The 20,584-nt window shown below is 45.6% G+C and overlaps 1 protein-coding gene across 1 annotated transcript in view; it reads left to right on the forward strand.

The window, feature by feature from the left end:
- Nucleotides 1–5,677: 5,677 nt before the first annotated feature.
- LOC122945418 (GPI inositol-deacylase-like) overlaps nucleotides 5,678–20,584 on the forward strand; it is a 657,393-nt gene continuing 642,486 nt past the window's right edge. The window contains exon 1 of the mRNA XM_044304488.1: nucleotides 5,678–5,982. Within this exon, the coding sequence (XP_044160423.1) occupies nucleotides 5,851–5,982 (132 nt within the window). The 5' untranslated portion in view covers nucleotides 5,678–5,850. The remainder of the gene's footprint in view (nucleotides 5,983–20,584) is intronic.

Below are 20,584 nucleotides of genomic sequence, written 5' to 3' on the forward strand. Positions count from 1 at the left end.
CACATAGAAGACTTATCAATAAACATAGAAGACTTATCAATAAACTGCAGTCATTGAGCATAGACTCCCATATTGTTGAGTGGATTAGGCAGTGGCTGAGTGACAGACAACAGAGGGTTGTAGTCAATGGAGAACATTCAAAACAAGGTCATGTTACCAGTGGGATTCCACAGGGATCTGTACTGGGACCAATTTTGTTTAATATCTTCATAAGTGATATTGCAAAAGGCCTCGATGGTAAGGTTTGTCTTTTTGCTGATGACACAAAGATATGTAACAGGGTTGATGTTCCTGGAGGGAAACGCCAAATGGAAAAGGATTTAGGAAAACTAGAAGAATGGTCAGAACTCTGGCAACTGAAATTTAATGTGGATAAGTGCAAGATAATGCACCTGGGGCATAAAAACCCAAGGGCAGAATATAGAATATTTGACACAGTCCTGACCGCAGTATCTGAGGAAAGGGATTTAGGAGTAATTATTTCAGAAGACTTAAAGGTGGGAAGACAATGTAATAAAGCAGCACGAAATGGCAGCAGAATGCTTGGATGTATAGAGGTATAAGCAGTAGAAAGAGTGAAGTGCTTATGCCGCTGTACAGAACACTGGTGAGACCTCACTTGGAGTATTGTGCGCAGTACTGGAGGCCATATCTCCAGAAGGATATAGATACTCTAGAGAGAGTTCAGAGAAGAGCTACTAAACTAGTACATGGATTGCAGGATAAAACTTACCAGGAAAGGTTAAAGGACCTTAATATGTATAGCTTGGAAGAAAGAAGAGACCGAGGGGATATGATAGAAACTTTTAAATACATAAAGGGAATCAACTCGGTAAAGGAGGAGAGCATATTTAAAAGAAGAAAAACTACCACAAGAGGACACAGTTTTAAATTAGAGGGGCAAAGGTTTAAAAGTAATATAAGGAAGTATTACTTTACTGAGAGAGTAGTGGATTCATGGAATAGCCTTCCTGCAGAAGTGGTAGCTGCAAATACAGTGAAGGAGTTTAAGCATGCATGGGATAGGCATAAGGCTATCCTTCATATAAGATAGGGCCAGGGACTATTCATAGGATTCAGATATATTGGGCAGACTAGATGGGCCAAATGGTTCTTATCTGCCGACACATTCTATGTTTCTACTTAAATCTGCACCTTCTCATGTCCCCCAGAATATAACAAATGCTCCCTCCTCACAGATTTACACCCAATAAAGCGCGGTTGTGTCTAAACTCCAGACACCAAACGGACCTGGTCTTTTTGCAGTATGGGAAATAGCCAGCTCTCTAAGAGCTGTCTAAACTCCATACATGCTACGGACCTTTTAGCCCCCCTAGTGGATGGTTCCGGAACAGAGCTAGTGTTTAGCCAGCTCACATTGATTTTGCTAAACTCCATACACGGTACGGACCTGGTCCTTACTAAGTATGGGGAATAGCCAACTCTATAGGAGCTGTCTATTCCCCATGCCTGTTACGGACCTCTCAGCCTCCTGGTGGTCAGGTACGGAACTATGATGGGATTTAGCTGATTCAAAGTGAATTGGCTAAACTCCATACTCCGTAAGGACCTTCTTAACCCTTTGTGATATCTGATCCATTACAATTAATTTCGCAAAATAAGGTTGAACAGATGAGTGATAGAAAATCATTTTTTTATTTTTAATCCTTATAAGGCCTCCTGCAGAAGACCGGATGGTTTTGGGGTCCGTTTTAAACAGATCCATTTTTGCATTTTTTTTGTTTCAGTACTGTCTCAGTTTCCTTTCCGTATTTGCATATACAGTAATTACATTCTAAAATTCGGCTGGGCATAACATTTTCAATAGACGGTTCCGCAAAATCTGGAACAAATACGGAAAACATACGGATGAATTCTGTATCCGTTCATTTTACAGCCCCATTGACTTGAATGGAGCCATAGGACATGATTTGCGGGCAATAATGTGACCTGTTCTATCTTTGAACTGAAAAACGGAAACTGAATGCATACGGAGTACATTCCGTTTTTTTGCGGACCTATTGAAATGAATGGTTCCATATATGGAATTGAAAAACCTTTCTGCCAAACGGAAACAAAAAACATTTGTGTGCAGAAAGCCTAACTGTTTAATATCACCATAAAACATGAATCCATATCATGGACACACTTTACCCCGAGTCCTGTGAGAACAAGGTTTGAGCTCAGATGATGCTGCAGATGAGCCTCTAATCACTGAGAAAGGTCTGCCTTCCAGTGTACGAGAAAACCAAAGTATCGGCTCAAATGTTCTATTCATCAAGAGTTATTTGTGAAATGTTCCCATCAAAGTATACATTCAGACTGCAATACTCTGGCGGTAACCTGTGATTTCACCATCATCATGGTCAAAGGAAAGCTCAGCATGTTTTACCATCAGTTTTCCTTCAGGTGAGGTCCTCTTCAGGTATGGAGTTTAGCCTTCTAAGGCTAGGTCTACACGACAACATTTGTTGCGCGACATTTTGTTGCACTAATGTCGCGCGACAATTTTTATAATGACAGTCTATGATGTCGCACTGCAACATGCTGCGACTGCGACGCAACAGTCGCAGAAAAATCCATCTCGAATGGATTTTCTGCGACTGATGCGTCGCAGTATGTTGCATGTTGCAGTGCGACACCATAGACTGCCATTATAAAAATTGTCAGGCGACAAATGTCGTTGTGTAGACCTAGCCTAACAGTGAACTGTCTATTTCCCATACACCAGACGGACCTTTTCTATGTGTTATATACAGAGAGGTTTTCCTGCTGGTGAGGTTCTCTTCAGACATGGAGTTTAGCCAGCTCACAGTGTACTGTCTATTTCCCATACACCGTGCAGGCGTATAAGTTGGTTTGGGTTACCATTCGATTTACAAAATCTTCAGAGATGATTTTGAAAAAATCTAGCTCAGTGAAGTCCGCAAAATCTATAAGAATTCCTGAGTGGCCCACGAACTCTGGAATTTGGGGCTGATAATCGTCAGGGGGTGGGGTCCATGTGGGCTCACTCTGGGGGGCTGTCTCCACTGATAACCTGGGGAACCAGCAGGCACGCTCAACCTGCGGCCCTCCAGCTGTTGCAAAACTACAACTCCCAGCATGCCCAAACAGCCTACAGCAGGGCATTGCGGGAGTTGTAGTTTTACAACAGCTGGAGGGCCGCAGGTTGAGCATGCCTGTTCTAAAGGGTCCCTCATCAGCGGATGATGATGAGGGGGTAGCGGAGTAGAGGAAAGTGGCATCCTCTTCTTTCTCACTGGCAGACTATCGGAGGCAAGCATGGCGCATGCCTCTTTAGCTGAATATAGTCGTTGGGATGAATGACACATTTTTATTTTATCGGGGTGTGAAGTGTGAAACGTGTAAACCTTTATTTAGTGTGGGGAGTGTATGTAGTGTTTTCACACATGAAGGGGCTTCTAATAAATTTGAAATTTAAATATAGAAGAAAAGGTCTAAAAAAAAATATAACATTTTCTGCAAAAAATAAATTACTTGCAGCGCAAACTGAGCAGACACCATCAGTAATGGACACTACTGATCGGTGCTCAGTGGTTGCAAAATGCACGTACACAGATGGTGCATTCGTGCTGAAATCTAAACTGACACTTAGGCCTCTTTCACACTTGTGTTGTCCGGATCCGGCGTGTACTCCACTTGCCGGAATTACACGCCGGATCCGGAAAAACGCAAGTGTACTAAGCGGGGAGCGGTATACTTACAGTCCGCGCAGCTCCCTGGGCGCTCCAGAGTGACGTCCGAGCGCCCCATGCGCATGGATCACGTGATCCATGCGCTTGGGGCGCCCTGACGTCACTCTGGAGCGCCCCGGGAGCCGCACGGATGGTAAGTATGCTGCTCCCCCGCTCCACTTTACCATGGCTGCCAGGACTTTAGTGTCCCGGCAGCCATGGTAACCACTCTAAAAAAGCTAAACGTCGGATCCGGCAATGCGCCGAAACGACGTTTAGCTTAAGGCCGGATCCTTTCAATGGGCATTAATTCCGGATCCGGCCTTGCGGCAAGTCTTCAGGATTTTTGGCCGGAGCAAAAAGCGCAGCATGCTGCAGTATTTTCTCCGGCCAAAAAACGTTCTGTTCCGGAACTGAAGACATCCTGATGCATCCTGAACGGATTTCACTCCATTCAGAATGCATTAGGATAAAACTGATCAGGATTCTTCCGGCATAGAGCCCCGACGACGGAACTCTATGCCGGAAGACAAGAACGCAAGTGTGAAAGAGCCCTAACTGAAATTGAGATAGAGATATATATAAATATATATATTTATATAAAGCCCTAACTACCAGTTCTTTTTTAACCCCCAAAAATTTAATATGAAAAAAATTTGCAAAAAAAAAAAATCAGCACAAATAATTTGCAGGTGCTGATCAGGCAGATATGCACTGAAAAGCACTTGGCGGTCACAGCTCGCACACAAAAACAAAGTGCAGCTATTCCAGATGTTGTTGTTCTTTCTTCTTTTCAGCAGCAAAGGTGTGAAATTCATAGTGGTGGTACAGCACTAGTCCCAGCAAGCCACAGCAGCACAGAACCTATCTGCAAGCAGTCACTAGCTAGAATGGATGCATGCAGGGCCGTTCTGCCTCTTCCTGTGCAGATATAGCGCTGCCATTCGCTGGAGCGTTGTTTCAGCCAATCGCAGCGCTGGCAGGGGACCCAAAACACTGGTGTCCCCTGCCTCAGCTCAGATGTGACCGATGCTCACAAGTTCAGCACCGGCCACTGTCCCCTGACCTCCTCCTGACCCTCCCCGCAGCTGACAGACAGCTTCCTGTGCTGCGATGTGATCGACACATTGATCATCCAATCGCAGCGCTTGGAGATGCAGGGAAGTGGAGCCCCACCATGCTGCTCTTTCCTGGCATAGCTGCCTGCCGGTTAGAGCAGCCATGGTGCAGCGATTCCACCCTGATCTTCCCCCAGACCTCATGAAGTACATGTACATGGCCCCCCAATATCATGCAATCCCCCACAATAGTCCCCCCCCCCCATATCATACAATCCCCCACCATAGTACTCCCCCAATATCATACAACCCCCCCCCCCCCCCCCATCATACAATCCCACACCATAGTCGTCCCGTCCCCTCAAATCATACAATCCCACACGGCAGTCGTCCCTCACACCTCATAGAATTGTCAGCCCCCTCCACAGGCTTCACATGTACCTCTCAGGCAGACACTCTCCCCTGTCAGTGCTAAAGACGCTGGTGCGCAGACATCCCATAAAGCCCCCCTACACAGATCTACACCCTCATGTCTCCCAGAATATGCCACATGCCCCTCTCAAAGATTTACACTCCATAAAGCCACCTCCATACACAGATTTTAACCCTCATGTCTCCCACAATACATCCAGATCTGTACAGTAAACACCTGTAATCGCACCAAATTCCATTCCACTCCACCACCCAGATAGGCCTGCAATCCATGAACCCCACACATGCTCTCCTTCCACCCCCAGACCTGCACTCAGCTCCCCATGAAGCTCTGTGTAGTCCAGGACGTACCACATCCTCCCTCACAGGGCTGCTTGCAGGCACACAACCCCTCCTCCTTCCACAGGCTCCTGCAGTCCGTGTTTGGTCATGTGACAATAAAAAAGCATGTGACCAGTGACCTCACAAACCTCCTTCTAGCAACTCCATTCTAGCATCTACCGTGGACTAGTTGTCTTAAAACCTGCAGGTGTGGTGTAACCGCGTGTGGCAGCAATCATTAATGGCGCCCTATGAATTTTTTGCTGAAGCCCAATAGCAAATTATGCATTTCATTTAAAGATTTTTTTTATTTGAAGATCATCGTGAGTTGGAATTAAGCAATGAAGCTGATAACGGCTGTATTTAATGGCGTGTTAGTGCTTTTAGTAGCTTTAGGTGTTATAGATATATTCTTCACCTATGAGACCAACAGGTGCAGCATGACCTACATGTTCGAATATCCAGAGTTTCAGGTAAGGATTTAACTGGATTGGTGGACGTTATTACTGCCTTATATTTACTTTTACTGCTGGAGACAGTTTGTTGCACTAACAACTGAATAAGGGTACTTCCACACTTGCATTAAAGTTTTCCGGTATTGAGTAATGTCCACGGGGCTCAATACCGGAAAAAACTGATCAGTTTTATCCTAATGCAATCTATATGGCCGGAGAAAATACAGCAGCATCTAGCAGTTTTCTCTCAGGCCAAAAATCCAGAACACTTGCCGGATCTGGCATTTCGCATTAATGCCCAAGTGTTCTGGCAAAACGGATCCTGATTTGCGGTCTGCACGTGCCTTTTAAAAATGAGAAAAAAATAAATACTGGATCTATTTTACCGGATGACAACCGGAAAGACGGATCCGGTATTGCAATGCATTTGTGAGACGGATCTGCATCCGGATCCGTCTCACAAATGCATCCGTTTGCGTCCAAATTGCCGGATCCGGCAGGCAGTTCCGGTGATGGAACTGCCTGCCGGAATCCTCTGCCGCAAGTTTGAAAGACCTGTGTGAAGTTGGCACCCCATGTTCTTAAATTTCAAAAAGAAATGCACCATTCGTTTGTGCTGCGTTTGTGCTGGTTTGTGCCGCAAAAATGAACATTTGCGCCGGTTCGGTTCCTGAGATATTGCGCGTTAGATTTTTATGAAGCCCCGCCCATTTTCCACCCCATGTTCTTAAATTTCAAAAAGAAATACACCATTCGTTTGTGCTGGTTTGTGCTGCAAAAATGAACGTTTGCGCCTCTTGGGTTTCCGAGATATTGCGCGCTTGATTTTCTGAAACCCCGCCCATTTTCCACCCCATGTTCTTAAATTTCAAAAAGAAATACACCATTCGTTTGTGCTGCAAAAATGAACGTTTGCGCCGCTTTGGTTTCCGAGATATTGCGCGCTTGATTTACTGAAACCCCGCCCACTTTCCACCCCATGTTTTTAAATTTAAAAAAAAAATACGCCATTCGTTTGTGCTGCGTTTGTGCTGGTTTGTGCCGCAAAAATGAACGTTTGTGCCGGTTCGGTTCCTGAGATATTGCGCGTTAGATTTTTATGAAGCCCCGCCCATTTTCCACCCCATGTTCTTAAATTTTGAAAAGAAATACACCATTCGTTTGTGCTGCATTTGTGCAGCAAAAATTAATGTTTGCGCCGCTTTCGTTTCCGAGATATTTCGCGCTTGATTTTCTGAAACCCCGCCCACTTTCCACCCCATGTTTTAAAATTTCAAAAAGCAATACACCATTCGTTTGTGCTGCAAAAATTAACGTTTGCGTCGCTTTGATTTCCGAGATATTGTGCGTTTGATTTGCTGAAACCCCGCCCACTGTCCACCCCATGTTTTTAAATTTCAAAAAGCAATACACCATTTGTTTGTGCTGCGCTGGTGCTGGTTTGTGCCGCAAAAATGAACATTTGCGCCGCTTTGGTTTCCGAGATATTGCGCGCTTGATTTGCTGAAACCCCGCCCACTTTCCACCCCATGTTTTAAATTTCAAAAAGAAATGCACCATTGGTTTGTGCCGCAAAAATGAACGTTTGCGCCGCTTTGGTTTCCGAGATATTGCCACTTGATTTGCTGAAACCCGGCCCACTTTCCACCCCATGTTTTTAAATTTCAAAAAGAAATACACCGTTCGTTTGTGCTGCGTTTGTGCTGGTTTGTGCTGCAAAAATTAACGTTTGCGCCGCTTTGGTTTCCGAGATATTGCGTGCTTGATTTGATTAAACCCCTCCCACTTTCCACCCCATGTTTTTAACCCTGACTCTAGACCCCCCAGGTGTCCTGCAGCTTGCCCCCCTCCCGCCCCCTTTCACAACTTTTTTGGGGGCACAAGCATATTATATTTTTTTTTTCTGCGTACACTGACTGGCCGGGACTCTTAGTGTCACTGTTAGCGTATCGCACGCCCCACTGCTGATCAACTTCGGACGGTTGATCAGCGAGTTTGAATAAAAAAAAAAAATCACATTTTTGGGCCTTTTTTTATTTTTTTGTCTGTAAGGTTTAGGGTAAGTTCCCGAACACCCCCCCCCCCACACGCACACCAAATAAAGTTTATCACACACACACTCCCCTATGGCCTGCCGGATGTTCTAGGCGGCATATGCCCAGCTTGCCTCCGAGTCCGAGAGCCCCAGTGAGGACGAGGATAACCCCTCTTTCCTTTTGTCATCCGTGTCCTCCTCATCATCTAGCAATGATGATGAAACCCCAAGGCGGCGGAGACGCCGCCAGGTGGAGCAAGGAGACCGCCATGCTAGGGACCCTGTGGCCCACACTAGTACGAGAAGCTCTGGGGCTCGTACTAGTTTTCCGGCCCACCAGTTAAGACCACCGGAGGCCCCTACCGGTGAACTTGTCTGGTATACCCCAGAGCGTTTTGAGCCCGTGATTCCTGATTTTGTAGGCCAACCAGGAATCCAGATTTCCACAGTGGGCTTCACTGAATGCGACTACTTTAGTCTTTTTTTCAGTGACCCCTTTGTGAATCTGATGTTGGAGCAGACGAACCTGTACGTCCCACAGTTCATTGCTCAACATCCGGGCTCCTTTTTGGCTAGGCCCGGTGTCTGGACTCCGGTCTGTGTAGCCAAGATGAGGACGTTTTGGGGCCTCGTGCTGCATTTGGGCCTAGTCAAGAAACCTAGTGTCGGGCATTACTGGAGTGGGGACGTCCTATACCAGACCCCACTTTACAATTATGCAGATAATGCAGCATGTCCCCCCCCAAGGTGATCCTGCCTATGACCGCCTATACCAAATCAGGTCGGTCATCGATCACTTTGGGGCCAAATTTGTGCAGGTTTTATGTACCTGGAAGGGAGGTCGCGGTTGATGAGTCTCTCATTGCTTTCAAGGGGAGACTCATTATCCGCCAGTATGTTCCCTCTAAGCGGGCGAGGTATGGCGTGAAGCTGTACAAACTTTGTGAGAGTACTCCAGGGTGCACTTACAAGTTTCGTGTGTACGAGGGGCGAGATTCCCGTATTCAACCCCCAGAATGTCCCCCCACTCTGGGTGTTAGCGGGAAACTTGTGTGGGACCTTATGCACCCACTGCTAGATAAGGGTTACCACCTTTGTGTGGATAACTTTTATCTTTATGCTTGTGCCCCAAGGGGCTGGGAGGGGGGCAAGCTGCAGGACACCTGGGTGGTCTAGAGTCAGGGTTATAAACATGGGGTGGAAAGTGGGAGGGGTTTAATCAAATCAAGCACGCAATATCTCGGAAACCAAAGCGGCGCAAATGTTAATTTTTGCAGCACAAACCAGCACAAACACAGCACAAACGAATGGTGTATTTCTTTTTGAAATTTAAAAACATGGGGTGGAAAGTGGGCGGGGTTTCAGCAAATCAAGCGCGCAATATCTCAGAAACCAAAGCGGTGCAACCGTTCATTTTTGCAGCACAAACCAGCACAAACGCAGCACAAACGAATGGTGTATTTCTTTTTGAAATTTAAGAACATGGGGTGGAAAATGGGCGGGGCTTCATAAAAATCTAACGCGCAAAATCTCAGGAACCGAACCGGCATAAACGTTCATTTTTGCGGCACAAACCAGCACAAACGCAGCACAAACGAATGGTGTATTTCTTTTTGAAATTTAAGAACATGGGGTGCCAACTTCACACAGGTGTTTGAAAGTACCCTAAAAGGGCTCGAAAGTGACTGACAAGTACCTGGGCACCATTTAGTGCTACAAGTAGTAACTAAATGAATGGGAAGAGCTCCTGGCAGATTGGAAATACATCAAATGGGTTTCCGGGCATTTCAGTTAGGGCTCCTGCACACTACCATTTCCGTTTTTGCGGTCTGTAAATACACGCAAAACACGGATACTGGCTGAGAGCCTGCTGCCATGTCTTTTTTTTTATTTTTTTTTTTCTCCTGCAAAAATGTCCTATCCTTGTCCGCAAAACTGACAAGAACAGGTTCTTATCTGTCCCTTAGTCCTCGATCTCTGCTGCACATAAGCCTTTAACCCCTTCAGGACTGCCGCTGTACATGTACGGTGGAAGTCTGAGGTTTAAAAATGATTTGCCGTTTTTCTTCTATTTTATAAAAGCAGACTCTCTAAGGCCTCTTTCACACTTGCGTTGTCCAGATCCGTCGTGTACTCCATTTGCCGGAATTACATGCCGGATCCGGAAAAACGCAAGTGAACTGAAAGCATTTGAAGACGGATCAGTCTTCAAAATGCGTTCAGTGTTACTATGGCAGCCAGGACGCTATTAAAGTCCTGGTTGCCATAGTAGTAGTGGGGAGCGGGCGGAGCAGTATACTTACCGTCTGTGCGGCTCCCGAGGCGCTCCAGAATGACGTCAGAGCGCCCCATGCGCGTGGGGCGCCCTGACATCACTCTGAAGCACCCCGGGAGCCGCACGGACGGTAAGTATACTGCTCCCCACTACACTTTACCATGGCTGCCAGGAATTTAGCGTCCTGGCAGCCATGGTAACCATTCAGAAAAAGCTAAACGTCAGATCTGGTAATGCGTCGAAACAACGTTTAGCTTAAGGCCGGATCCGGATTAATGCCTTTCAATGGGCATTAATTCCGAATCCGGCCTTGCGGCAAGTGTTCAGGGTTTTTGGCCGGAGCAAAAGGCGCAGCATGCTGCAGTATTTTTTTCCGACCAGAAAACGTTCCGGTCCGGAACTGAAGACATCCTGATGCATCCTGAACGGATTTCTTTCCATTCAGAATGCATGGGGATAATCCTGATCAGGATTCTTTCGGCATAGAGCACCGATGACGGAACTCTATGCCGGAGCAGAACAACGCAAGTCTGAAAGAGCCCTTAGCTAATGTCTAAGATTGGCGATAATGCTGATGACATTTAACATAGTAACATACTTTATAAAGCTGAAAAAAAGACACCTGTCTAGCCAGTTCAGCCTGTTATCCTGCAAGTTGATCCAGAGCAAGGCAAAAAACAAACTAACTGTGAAGTAGAAGCCAATTTCCCCCACTTTAGGAGGAAAAAAATTCCTTCCCGACTCCAATCAGAATAACTCCCTGGATCAACGACCCATCTCTAGTAGCTATAGGTAGGTATAGAAATATATCCAGGCCCCTCTTGAACTCTTTTAATGAATTCACCATCACCACTTCCTCAGGCAGAGAGTTCCATAGTCTCACTGCTCTAACTGTAAAGAATCCTCTTCTATGTTTGTGTACAAACCTTTCATCCAGACGCAGAGGATGTCCCCTTGTCACAGTCCTATGGATAAATAGATGATGGGAGAGATCTCTGTAGTGACCCCTGATATATTTATACATAGTTATTAGATCTCCTCTCAGATCATGTGGTCATTTTTCACCAGGAGTACTATATGCAAGATGGAATATGTTACATTAACAATTCCCCTCTTTTTTGCATACTCTTAATATATTATATCTGTCCCTTATCCTGTCTCTGCATCTGTTTTATTCTACCCCTAATATCCCAGCAGCCCCTGATAGTGAGTGGGACTCTGGGATCCCTGGAACTATTCCCTAGTTATCTCTAATTCTCCCTGCCACTAGCTGGGCAATGATAATGAGGGGTTTCCTCAATAGACACAAATATTAACTGTATAGTGTTCGGGTTCTATCCATCACACACTGGGCATCTTCTGTTGTGGGTGAAGGGAGTGGGGGATGATCGGCTTGTGCCTAGGTTGAGTGAGCTGTAGCCTTTCCAGACCTGTTTCGGTGTAATTATTTATGCACCTCAAGGAAAATACATGGACATGATTAGTTGAGGTAATTTTGTTTACAATACATATAAGGCTACTTTCACACTTGCGGCAGGACGGATCTGACAGGCTGTTCACCATGTCGGATCCGTCCTGCGGCTATTTCGCTGTGCCCGCGGACCGCCGCTCCGTCCCCATTGACTATAATGGGGACGGGGTGGAGCTCCAGCGCAGCACGGCGGTGCACGGAGAAAGCCCGCCGGACTAAAATTGCTGCATGTCAAGCTTTTTAGTCCGGCAGGCTTTCTCCGTGCTGCACCGGAGCTCTGCCCTGTCCCCATTATAGTCAATGGGGACGGAGCGGTGGTCCGCGGGCACGGCAAAATTGCCGCAGGACGGATCCGACATGGCGAACAGCCTGTCGGATCCGTCCTGCCGCAAGTGTGAAAGTACCCTAAGACATCTATAAAATAACAATACACAACATAAATGTCTTCATCAACAAGGTACAGAGTAGTTAGTTGAACTTGGAAGTGAGCAGTATAAACAATGGTTGTGAACTCACCGGCTATTCCTGAGGGCATTGTCCTGGCGGTACCCTAGTTTTCACCCTTTAACCGTTATACAGGGGTTACGTTCGTTTCAAGGGAACCACCAGGCCACTACCTCTTGGAATACACTATAGTCCAGGTTTAGTTGGCAGCTGACTTACGGAGGTCAGACATCTGTGCAAAGTATCAGAGGAATTGGCAAAGCATATAGGCAGAATACATACGATAGAAGAAACAGATGCAGGGTCAGGGAAGATGAGACTAGGTCAGAATCCATGCAACAGGCAGAACAACGGATCAGGATCACATTCATAAGTCAGGTCAGACAAACTGGGTACAGAGACACACAAATGGATTTAAGCCTTTTACGGGGTCTAGCACACCAGAGTGACCTGTCAGATCTATAGAGCGCTACTGCACAGGAAAGGGGTGGGACACACTACACAGAATTCAGAGCAAGGCTAATCAGCACCTCATTCAATGAATAAACACTAATTAACACACAGAATTCAGACAATGGTGCTTGGGTAAAGAATAAGCATCTGGAAGAGAAACATACAGTCTGTGAAGTATATGTATCAAATCCTGTTGCACGGCCCTACATCTGAGGTGAAATCAGAATGTAACATTGGTATCTGTGATGAAAAATACCCTGTCCTGGGGGCACCACAAAAAGAATCTTATTGGGTACTGGTTCTCACTGAGTAGAGGGCAATAGGGAGATATTCAGTCTAGGGTTCCCCCCCCCCCCCCTCTCTGCTGATGCCTTCTGGATCTAGTGCTTCAGTGTGCTGTTGAATATCTCTACAATTACTTTATGGGTGATAGAGGGTGTGTAGAGCCTGTTCTGTAAACAATGTCCCTAGTATTTCCTGTACTTCTGCTGCTGCTGGGAAGTGCGTACCTCTATCACTTTCTATTATTTAAGTAACCCCATACCTGTGTACCAGGAGAGGAGCCTTGATGACAGGCGATGCTTCTGGTCAGTCTGAGAAGAGATCCACACAGACTAGCAAAGACTTCTGCTGTCCCAAATCTATCTGCATTTGCTGGAATGGGTATGATGGATTTTGTGTGTACTTAGGAGGAACATGAATCATCTGTCCAATGTTATGGCAAGCACAGATCAGGCAGGCCTGAATGATGCATGTGGTCACGTTGTTGAATCCTAGGGCAATCCCAAAATTTCCTACCAAATATTTATTGAACAGCAAATAAAGTCCATTGATTGCCACTGATCTTTACCATGATGTTTCCGTTCCTTCTACTTCTACGTATGTTGCTGCGAATGCAATAAAAAAATATAGAAAAATGGTGCCATTTTTTGGTCAACTTGAATCACAAAAAGTATAATACCAAGTGATCAAAGAGTCGTATGTTCCCCAAAATGGTACCAATCGTCTCATCCTGCTAAAAATGAACCCTTACCTAAGACAAAAAATTTTTCTTTTCCCCAAAAAGTCTTTACTGTGTAAAACTTACCTAATATGTCCGTTTTTTTTTAATTTTTTTTATTGCCACATCCTTAACTGGCTCTATAAAAATATCTACCCTGCCAAGTTAATGCTGTAAAAAAATAAAAACTGCCAAAACACTATTTTTGGTCACAGAAAGCGATCAAAATCCGTACACTGACCAAAAATATAAACGCAACACTTTCAGTTTTGCTCCCATTTTGCATGAGCTGAAATCAAAGATCTGAAGCATTTTCTACATACACAAAAAAGACCCATTGCTCTCAAATATTGTTCATAAATCTGTGTTAGTGAGCACTTCTCCTTTCCTGAGATAATCCATCCCACCTCACAGGTGTGGCATATCAAGGTGCTGATTAGACAGCATGAATATTGCACATGTGTGCCTTAGACTGCCCACAATAAAAGACCACTCTGAAATGTGCAGTTTGATCACATAGTACGATGCCATAGATGTTGAGGGAGTGTGTAATGAATGTTAATTTCTCTACCATAAGCCGTCTCCAAAGGCGTTTCAGAGAATTTGACTACATTCAACCGGCCTCACAACCGCAGATTATGTGTAACCACACCAGCCCAGGACCTTCTCATCCAGCATGTTCGCCTCCATGATCGTCTGAGACCAGCCACCCGACAGCAACAATCGGTTTGCATAACCAAAGAATTTCTGCACAAACTGTCTGAAACCATCTTGGGGAAGCTCATCTGCATGCGCGTCGTCCTCATTGGGGCCTGGACCTGACTGCAGTTCGTCCTTGTAACTGACTTGAGTGGGCAAATGCTCACAATCGATGACGTCTGGCACGTTGGAGAGGCGTTCTGTTCACGGATGAGTTTCAGCGTCTGTGGCGTTGTGTGTGTGTGTGTGTTGGAGCGGTTTGCTGATGTCAACGTTGTGGATCGAGTGGCCCATGGTGGGGTTATGGTATGGGCAGGTGTATGTTATGGACAACGAACACGGCTGCATTTTATTGATGGCATTTTGAATGCACAGATACCGTGACGAGATCCTGAGGTCCATTGTTGTGCCATTCATCCACGACCATCACCTCATGTTGCAGCATGATAATGCACTGCCCCATATTGCAAGGATCTGTACACAATTCCTGGAAGCTGAAAACATCCCAGTTCTTGTATGGCCAGCATACTCATCGGACATGTCACCCATTGAGCATGCTTGGGATGCTCTGGATTGGCGTATACGACAGCGTGTTCCAGTTCCTGCCAATATTCTGCAACTTCGCACAGCTATTAAAGACGAGTGGACGAACATTCCACAGTACAAAATCAACAACCTGATCAACTCTATGCGACGGAGATGTGTTGCACTGCGTGAGGCAAATAGTGGCCACACCAGATCAGATACTGACTGTTTTTCTGACCCCCACATGTGCAATATTCATGTTGTCTAATCCAGTGTTTCCCAACCAGTGTGCCAGCAGCTGTTGCAAAACTACAACTCCCAGCATGCCCGGACAGCATTTGGCTGTGCGGGCATGCTGGGAGTTGTAGTTTTGTAGCAGCTGGAGGCACACTGGTTGGGAAACACTGGTCTAATCAGCACCTTGATAATATGCCACACCTGTGAGGTGGGATGGATTATCTCGGCAAACAAGAAGTACTCACTAACACAGATTCAGATGGATTTGTGAACAATATTTGAGAGTAATGGGTCTTTTGTGTATGTAGAAAATGCTTCAGATCTTTGAGTTCAGCGCATGCAAAATGGGAGCAAAACCGAAAGTATTGCGTTTATATTTTTGGTCAGTGTATGTACCAATGAAAACATCACCTCATGGCAATGCAAAAACAAGATTTTTCTTCATAAAAATGCTTTGTGTAAAACGTAAAAAAAAACAACATACAATTGGTATCTCTGTAATCGTAATGACCAGCAGAAAAAAGATAATTTGTCATTTTTACCGCACGGTGTATGCTGCTATAACAAAACCCTAAAAGCAGTGGCATTATTGTTGTATATTTTTTTTTTATTTTTTTAACCCTGCTTCCCAAAAAGCAAAATAAAAAGTGATCCAAAAGTTGTATCTGCCTCGAAATTGATTGAACCAAAGATAATGGCAACTCATACCATTCCTTGCACAGAAAAAAACATGGTTGTTAGAAAATAGCTGTACTGGTACCCCAGAGACTGTTCAATACCAACATGGTGCCCGTAAACCAATCCATCAAAATCTGCACTGCAAAAGCCATATGGCCCTCCTCCCCTTCTGAGTCCTGCAGTGTGACCCTACAGAAGTTTACAACCTCATATGGGGTGTTAACGTATTCAGGAGAAAATGGGTAACAAGTTATGGGGTGCTTTTTTTCTCCTGTCACCCTTTTGTGAAAATGAAAAATGTGGGGCTAAAGCAGCATATTATTGAATGGGGTATAGCTTTTGCCACACGGAGGCGGACAATAAGCCATAAGTGTTAACTCCCCCCACCAGCTATAACCCTCCTTTGGACACTGGGCTAAACAGTTTTAGCTTAGTGTCCGTAGGAGGCAGACTTCTGCTCTGCAGCTCTTACTTTTTTTTCACACACACTTGGGCCCAGGGAGGAGCGCCTGGCACAAGGGAGGGGGGAACTGAAGCACTTCGGCTGATCACATGGGGGGAACGAAGGGTGTTGGGGACTGGCAGGGGTCTGTTGAGTTTTTATAACGGAAAACAGTCTATAAATTCCTATTTTCTTGATAGAATACTCGATTACTGAAATAATGATCTGCATCGCGATAAATAACTGTTTTAAAGAAAAAAAAACACAAGGAGACGTTACACTGTATGGGGGCAGCAGCCGCAAGGAGACGTTACATACAGTATGGGGCTTGTGGGGGGCAGCCCCCCCCCCCCCCCCAAGTCTTATAGACACCTGTGTGACTGTAACCTGAAGATGAGCTTGTAGGAGATACGACGTTTCTGCTATAACTAACAGATCGTCCAGATATGGAATAATCAATATTCCCTTATGGCTTAGGGAGGCCACTACTTCTGCCATAATCTTGGAGAAGATACGAGGAGCAGAAGATATTTCAAAGGAAAAAAGGTTGAATTGAAAGTGATGAATCTTCTCTTCCAACTTCACTGCAAACCTCAGATATTTCTGGATAGGGGATGGATTGGAACATGAAAATAAGCGTCCCTGAGGTCTATTGTGGCCATCATAGCCCCCTTTTTGATGACCTTCACGCGGATCTGACAGTTTCCATTTTGAACCTGCGATAGGTTATGTCAGTTTAGTGGCTTCAGATTTATTATAGTCCGGAATTTGCCGTTCGATTTCTGAACTAGGGTCAATGGGGGAATAGTGACCCCTTCCTATTTCCCTGTTGGGAACACTTTCTATCGCCCGTAGACATAATAATTTCCTTATGGCCTCGGACAGGGAGGACCTCTGAGGCCAAGGAATTTGGATGATCATGAATTTTTGTGGGGGAAGAGAATCCAACTCTATAGAATAACCATTTTTTGCAATACAGATTATATACGGGTCTGCGATGACTTGCTCCCAGGAATTGAGTCTCCCCCCCCCCCCCCCCCCAACCCGAATGGCGTCATTGCTTGGAAGAGGAGGAGGAGGAGGAGGAAGGATCTCCCTTGTAGAGGAAAATTCCTTCCTCTACCGCCCTTGGCATAGCTCCACCTTCCAGATTTTCCTCTATCTGATCTGGTATTCTGCTGTTTATGAAAAACTGCTTTTTATTTTTGGGTCTGTCTTCAGGAAACCCTTTTTTGTGGTCTGTAGCATTCTCTAAGATCTTAACCACATCAGGGCCGAATACATACTGCCCATGGAACGGTAAGGATATTAATTTGTTCTTAGAGGTCATATCACTGGACCAGGCCTTCAACCACAGGACTCTTCTGGTGGTGTTAGAGAGTACTGCTGTACGCACAGAAAGTCTAAGACTCAACGGAGGCGTCTGCTAGGAAGTTAGTGGCCTTTCTAAGCAGCAGAAGGCTGTCCAAGATTTTCTCTCCTGGGGTCTTGTTAATTAAGTGGAGCTCTAATTGCTCCAGCCACACTGATGGGGTACGAGCTACACATGTCACCACCAAACCCGGTTTTAAAAAAGCACCAGTAGCTCCTCACGTTTTCTTAAGGAGGCTTTCTGCCTTTCTATCCATAGGGTCTTTTAGCTGCGCAGTGTCCTCAAAGGGAAGGACCGTGGGCTTTGCGACCTTGGCCACTGGAGCATCGACTCTGGTAATCGATTCCCAGTCTGTGCAATTTGCCTCATCAAAGGGGTACCACCTTTTTATACCACGGGGAATAAAGGAGCCTTTTTCAGGTTTGTCCCTTTCCGCTCTTGTGATTTTCTGTATGTTATCCAGAACCAGGAATACAGATCTCTGCCTCTCCCCCCAAACCCCCAAATATTTCTTCCTGAACAGATCTGGGCTTCCTGGGAATCTCCATTCTGATTGTAGCTCTAATGGCTTTGATATAGTTCCTCAATATCCTCCGAATTAAAAAGGAATCTCTTATATTCGTTATCTTCATCGGATTCTTGAGATCTTTCCAAGATCTCCGGATCCGATAGCTCAGGATTCACAGAATCAGAATCGCTTGCCATATACAGTACAGACCAAAAGTTTGGACACACCTTCTCATTCAAAGAGTTTTCTTTATTTTCATGACTATGAAAATAGTAGATTTACACTAAAGGCATCAAAACTATAAATTAACCCATGTGGAATTGTATACATATCAAAAAAGTGTGAAACAACTGAAAATATGTCATATTCTCGGTTCTTCAAAGTAGCCACCTTTTGCTTTGATTACTGCTTTGCACACTCTTGGCATTCTCTTGATGAGCTTCAAGAGGAAGTCACCTGAAATGGTCTTCCAACAGTCTTGAAGGAGTTCCCAGAGATGCTTAGCACTTGTTGGCCCTTTTGCCTTCACTCTGCGGTCCAGCTCACCCCAAACCATCTCGATTGGGTTCAGGTCGGGTGACTGTGGAGGCCAGGTCATCTGGCGCAGCACCCCATCACTCTCCTTCATGGTCAAATAGCCCTTACACAGCCTGGAGGTGTGTTTGTGGTCATTGTCCTGTTTGAAAAATAAATGATGGTCCAACTAAACGCAAACCAGATGGAATAGCATGCCGCTGCAAGATGCTGTGGTAGCCATGCTGGTTCAGTATGCCTTCAATTTTGAATAAATCCCCAACAGTGTCACCAGCAAAGCACCATCACACCACCTCCATGCTTCACGGTGGGAACCAGGTATGTAGAGTCCATCCGATCACCTTTTCTGCGTCGCACAAAGACACGGTGGTTGGAACCAAAGATCTCAAATTTGGACTCATCAGACCGAAGCACAGATTTCCACTGGTCTAATGTCCATTCCTTGTGTTCTTTAGCCCAAACAAGTCTCTTCTGCTTGTTACCTGTCCTTAGCAGTGGTTTCCTAGCAGATATTCTACCATGAAGGCATGATTCACACAGTCTCCTCTTAACAGTTGTTCGAGATGTGTCTGCTGCTAGAACTCTATGTGGCATTGACCTGGTCTCTAATCTGAGCTGCTGTTAACCTGCGATTTCTGAGGCTGGTGACTTGGATGAACTTATCCTCCGCAGCTGAGGTGACTCTTGGTCTTCCTTTCCTGGGGCGGTCCGCATGTGAGCCATTTTCTTTGTAGCGCTTGGTGGTTTTTGTGACTGCACTTGGGGACACTTTCAAAGTTTTCCCAATTTTTCGGACTGACTGACCTTCATTTCTTAAAGTAATGATGGCCACTTGTTTTTCTTTACTTAGCTGCTTTTTTCTTGCCATAATACAAATTCTAACAGACTATTCAGTAGGACTATCAGCTGTGTATCCACCTGACTTCTCCACAACGCAACTGATGGTCCGAACCCCATTTATAAGGCAAGAAATCCCACTTATTAAACCTGACAGGGCACCCAAGAGAATGCCAAGAGTGTGCAAAGCAGTAATCAAAGCAAAAGGTGGCTACTTTGAAGAACCTAGAATATGACATATTTTCAGTTGTTTCACACTTTTTTGTTATGTATATAATTCCACATGTGTTAATTCATAGTTTTGATGCCTTCAGTGTGAATCTACAATTTTCATAGTCATGAAAATAAAGACAACTCTTTGAATGAGAAACTGTGTCCAAACTTTTGGTCTGTACTGTACATAAGATCTCTAGAAGTACCGGGTCGAGGAGGAGGATCCCGGGCAACCAGGGCAGATTGAACTTCCACTCTAACTATGGACTTGATATCCTTCAGCAGACTAGATGATTCAGACTTGACAACAGACACGGTACACTCCTTGCATAAAAGTTTAGACCCAGAGGAAAGTAGACGTTTGGAACAGAGACCACACTTACTGGGTTTAACCTTGGCAGAAGAGGAAGACTCCTTTTTCTCCCTGCAACATACAAGGGAGAGAAGGTCAACCACTACAGGGTTAGTATAACATAAGGATGGTGCCTGACACAGGCTACTCACAGAACCCAGAGTAGTAGAAGGCTCAGATCCGGAGCCAGTGGTGGTAGGGGCACTTATGATTCCAGTTCCCGTCGAGACACTGCAGGCAGGGTGAGAACACTGGGTGCCGAGATGGTACTGGCATTGCCCCTCTTAAACGCAGGGCAAGCGCCGGCCGCGTGCGGCGTGACATCAAGACGCTAAGCCACGCCCCCTCAGCATCAGATGTCATCACCCGGCGGCTGACGGGAAGCGCGTCCTAGTATCTCTTCAGCCGCCTTTCCACTCGGCATACAGCCCACATGGACCGCTGCAGGAGGGAGCTTCATTGGGGCTACAAAGAGGCCCGGGCGCAGAACACATAGGAGGAGGGCAGAGCCGGGCCTCCGGAACCGACCTTCGGTCTGCAGAGTT

Source organism: Bufo gargarizans, chromosome 8, assembly GCF_014858855.1.
Source record: "Bufo gargarizans isolate SCDJY-AF-19 chromosome 8, ASM1485885v1, whole genome shotgun sequence".
NCBI lineage: Eukaryota > Metazoa > Chordata > Amphibia > Anura > Bufonidae > Bufo > Bufo gargarizans.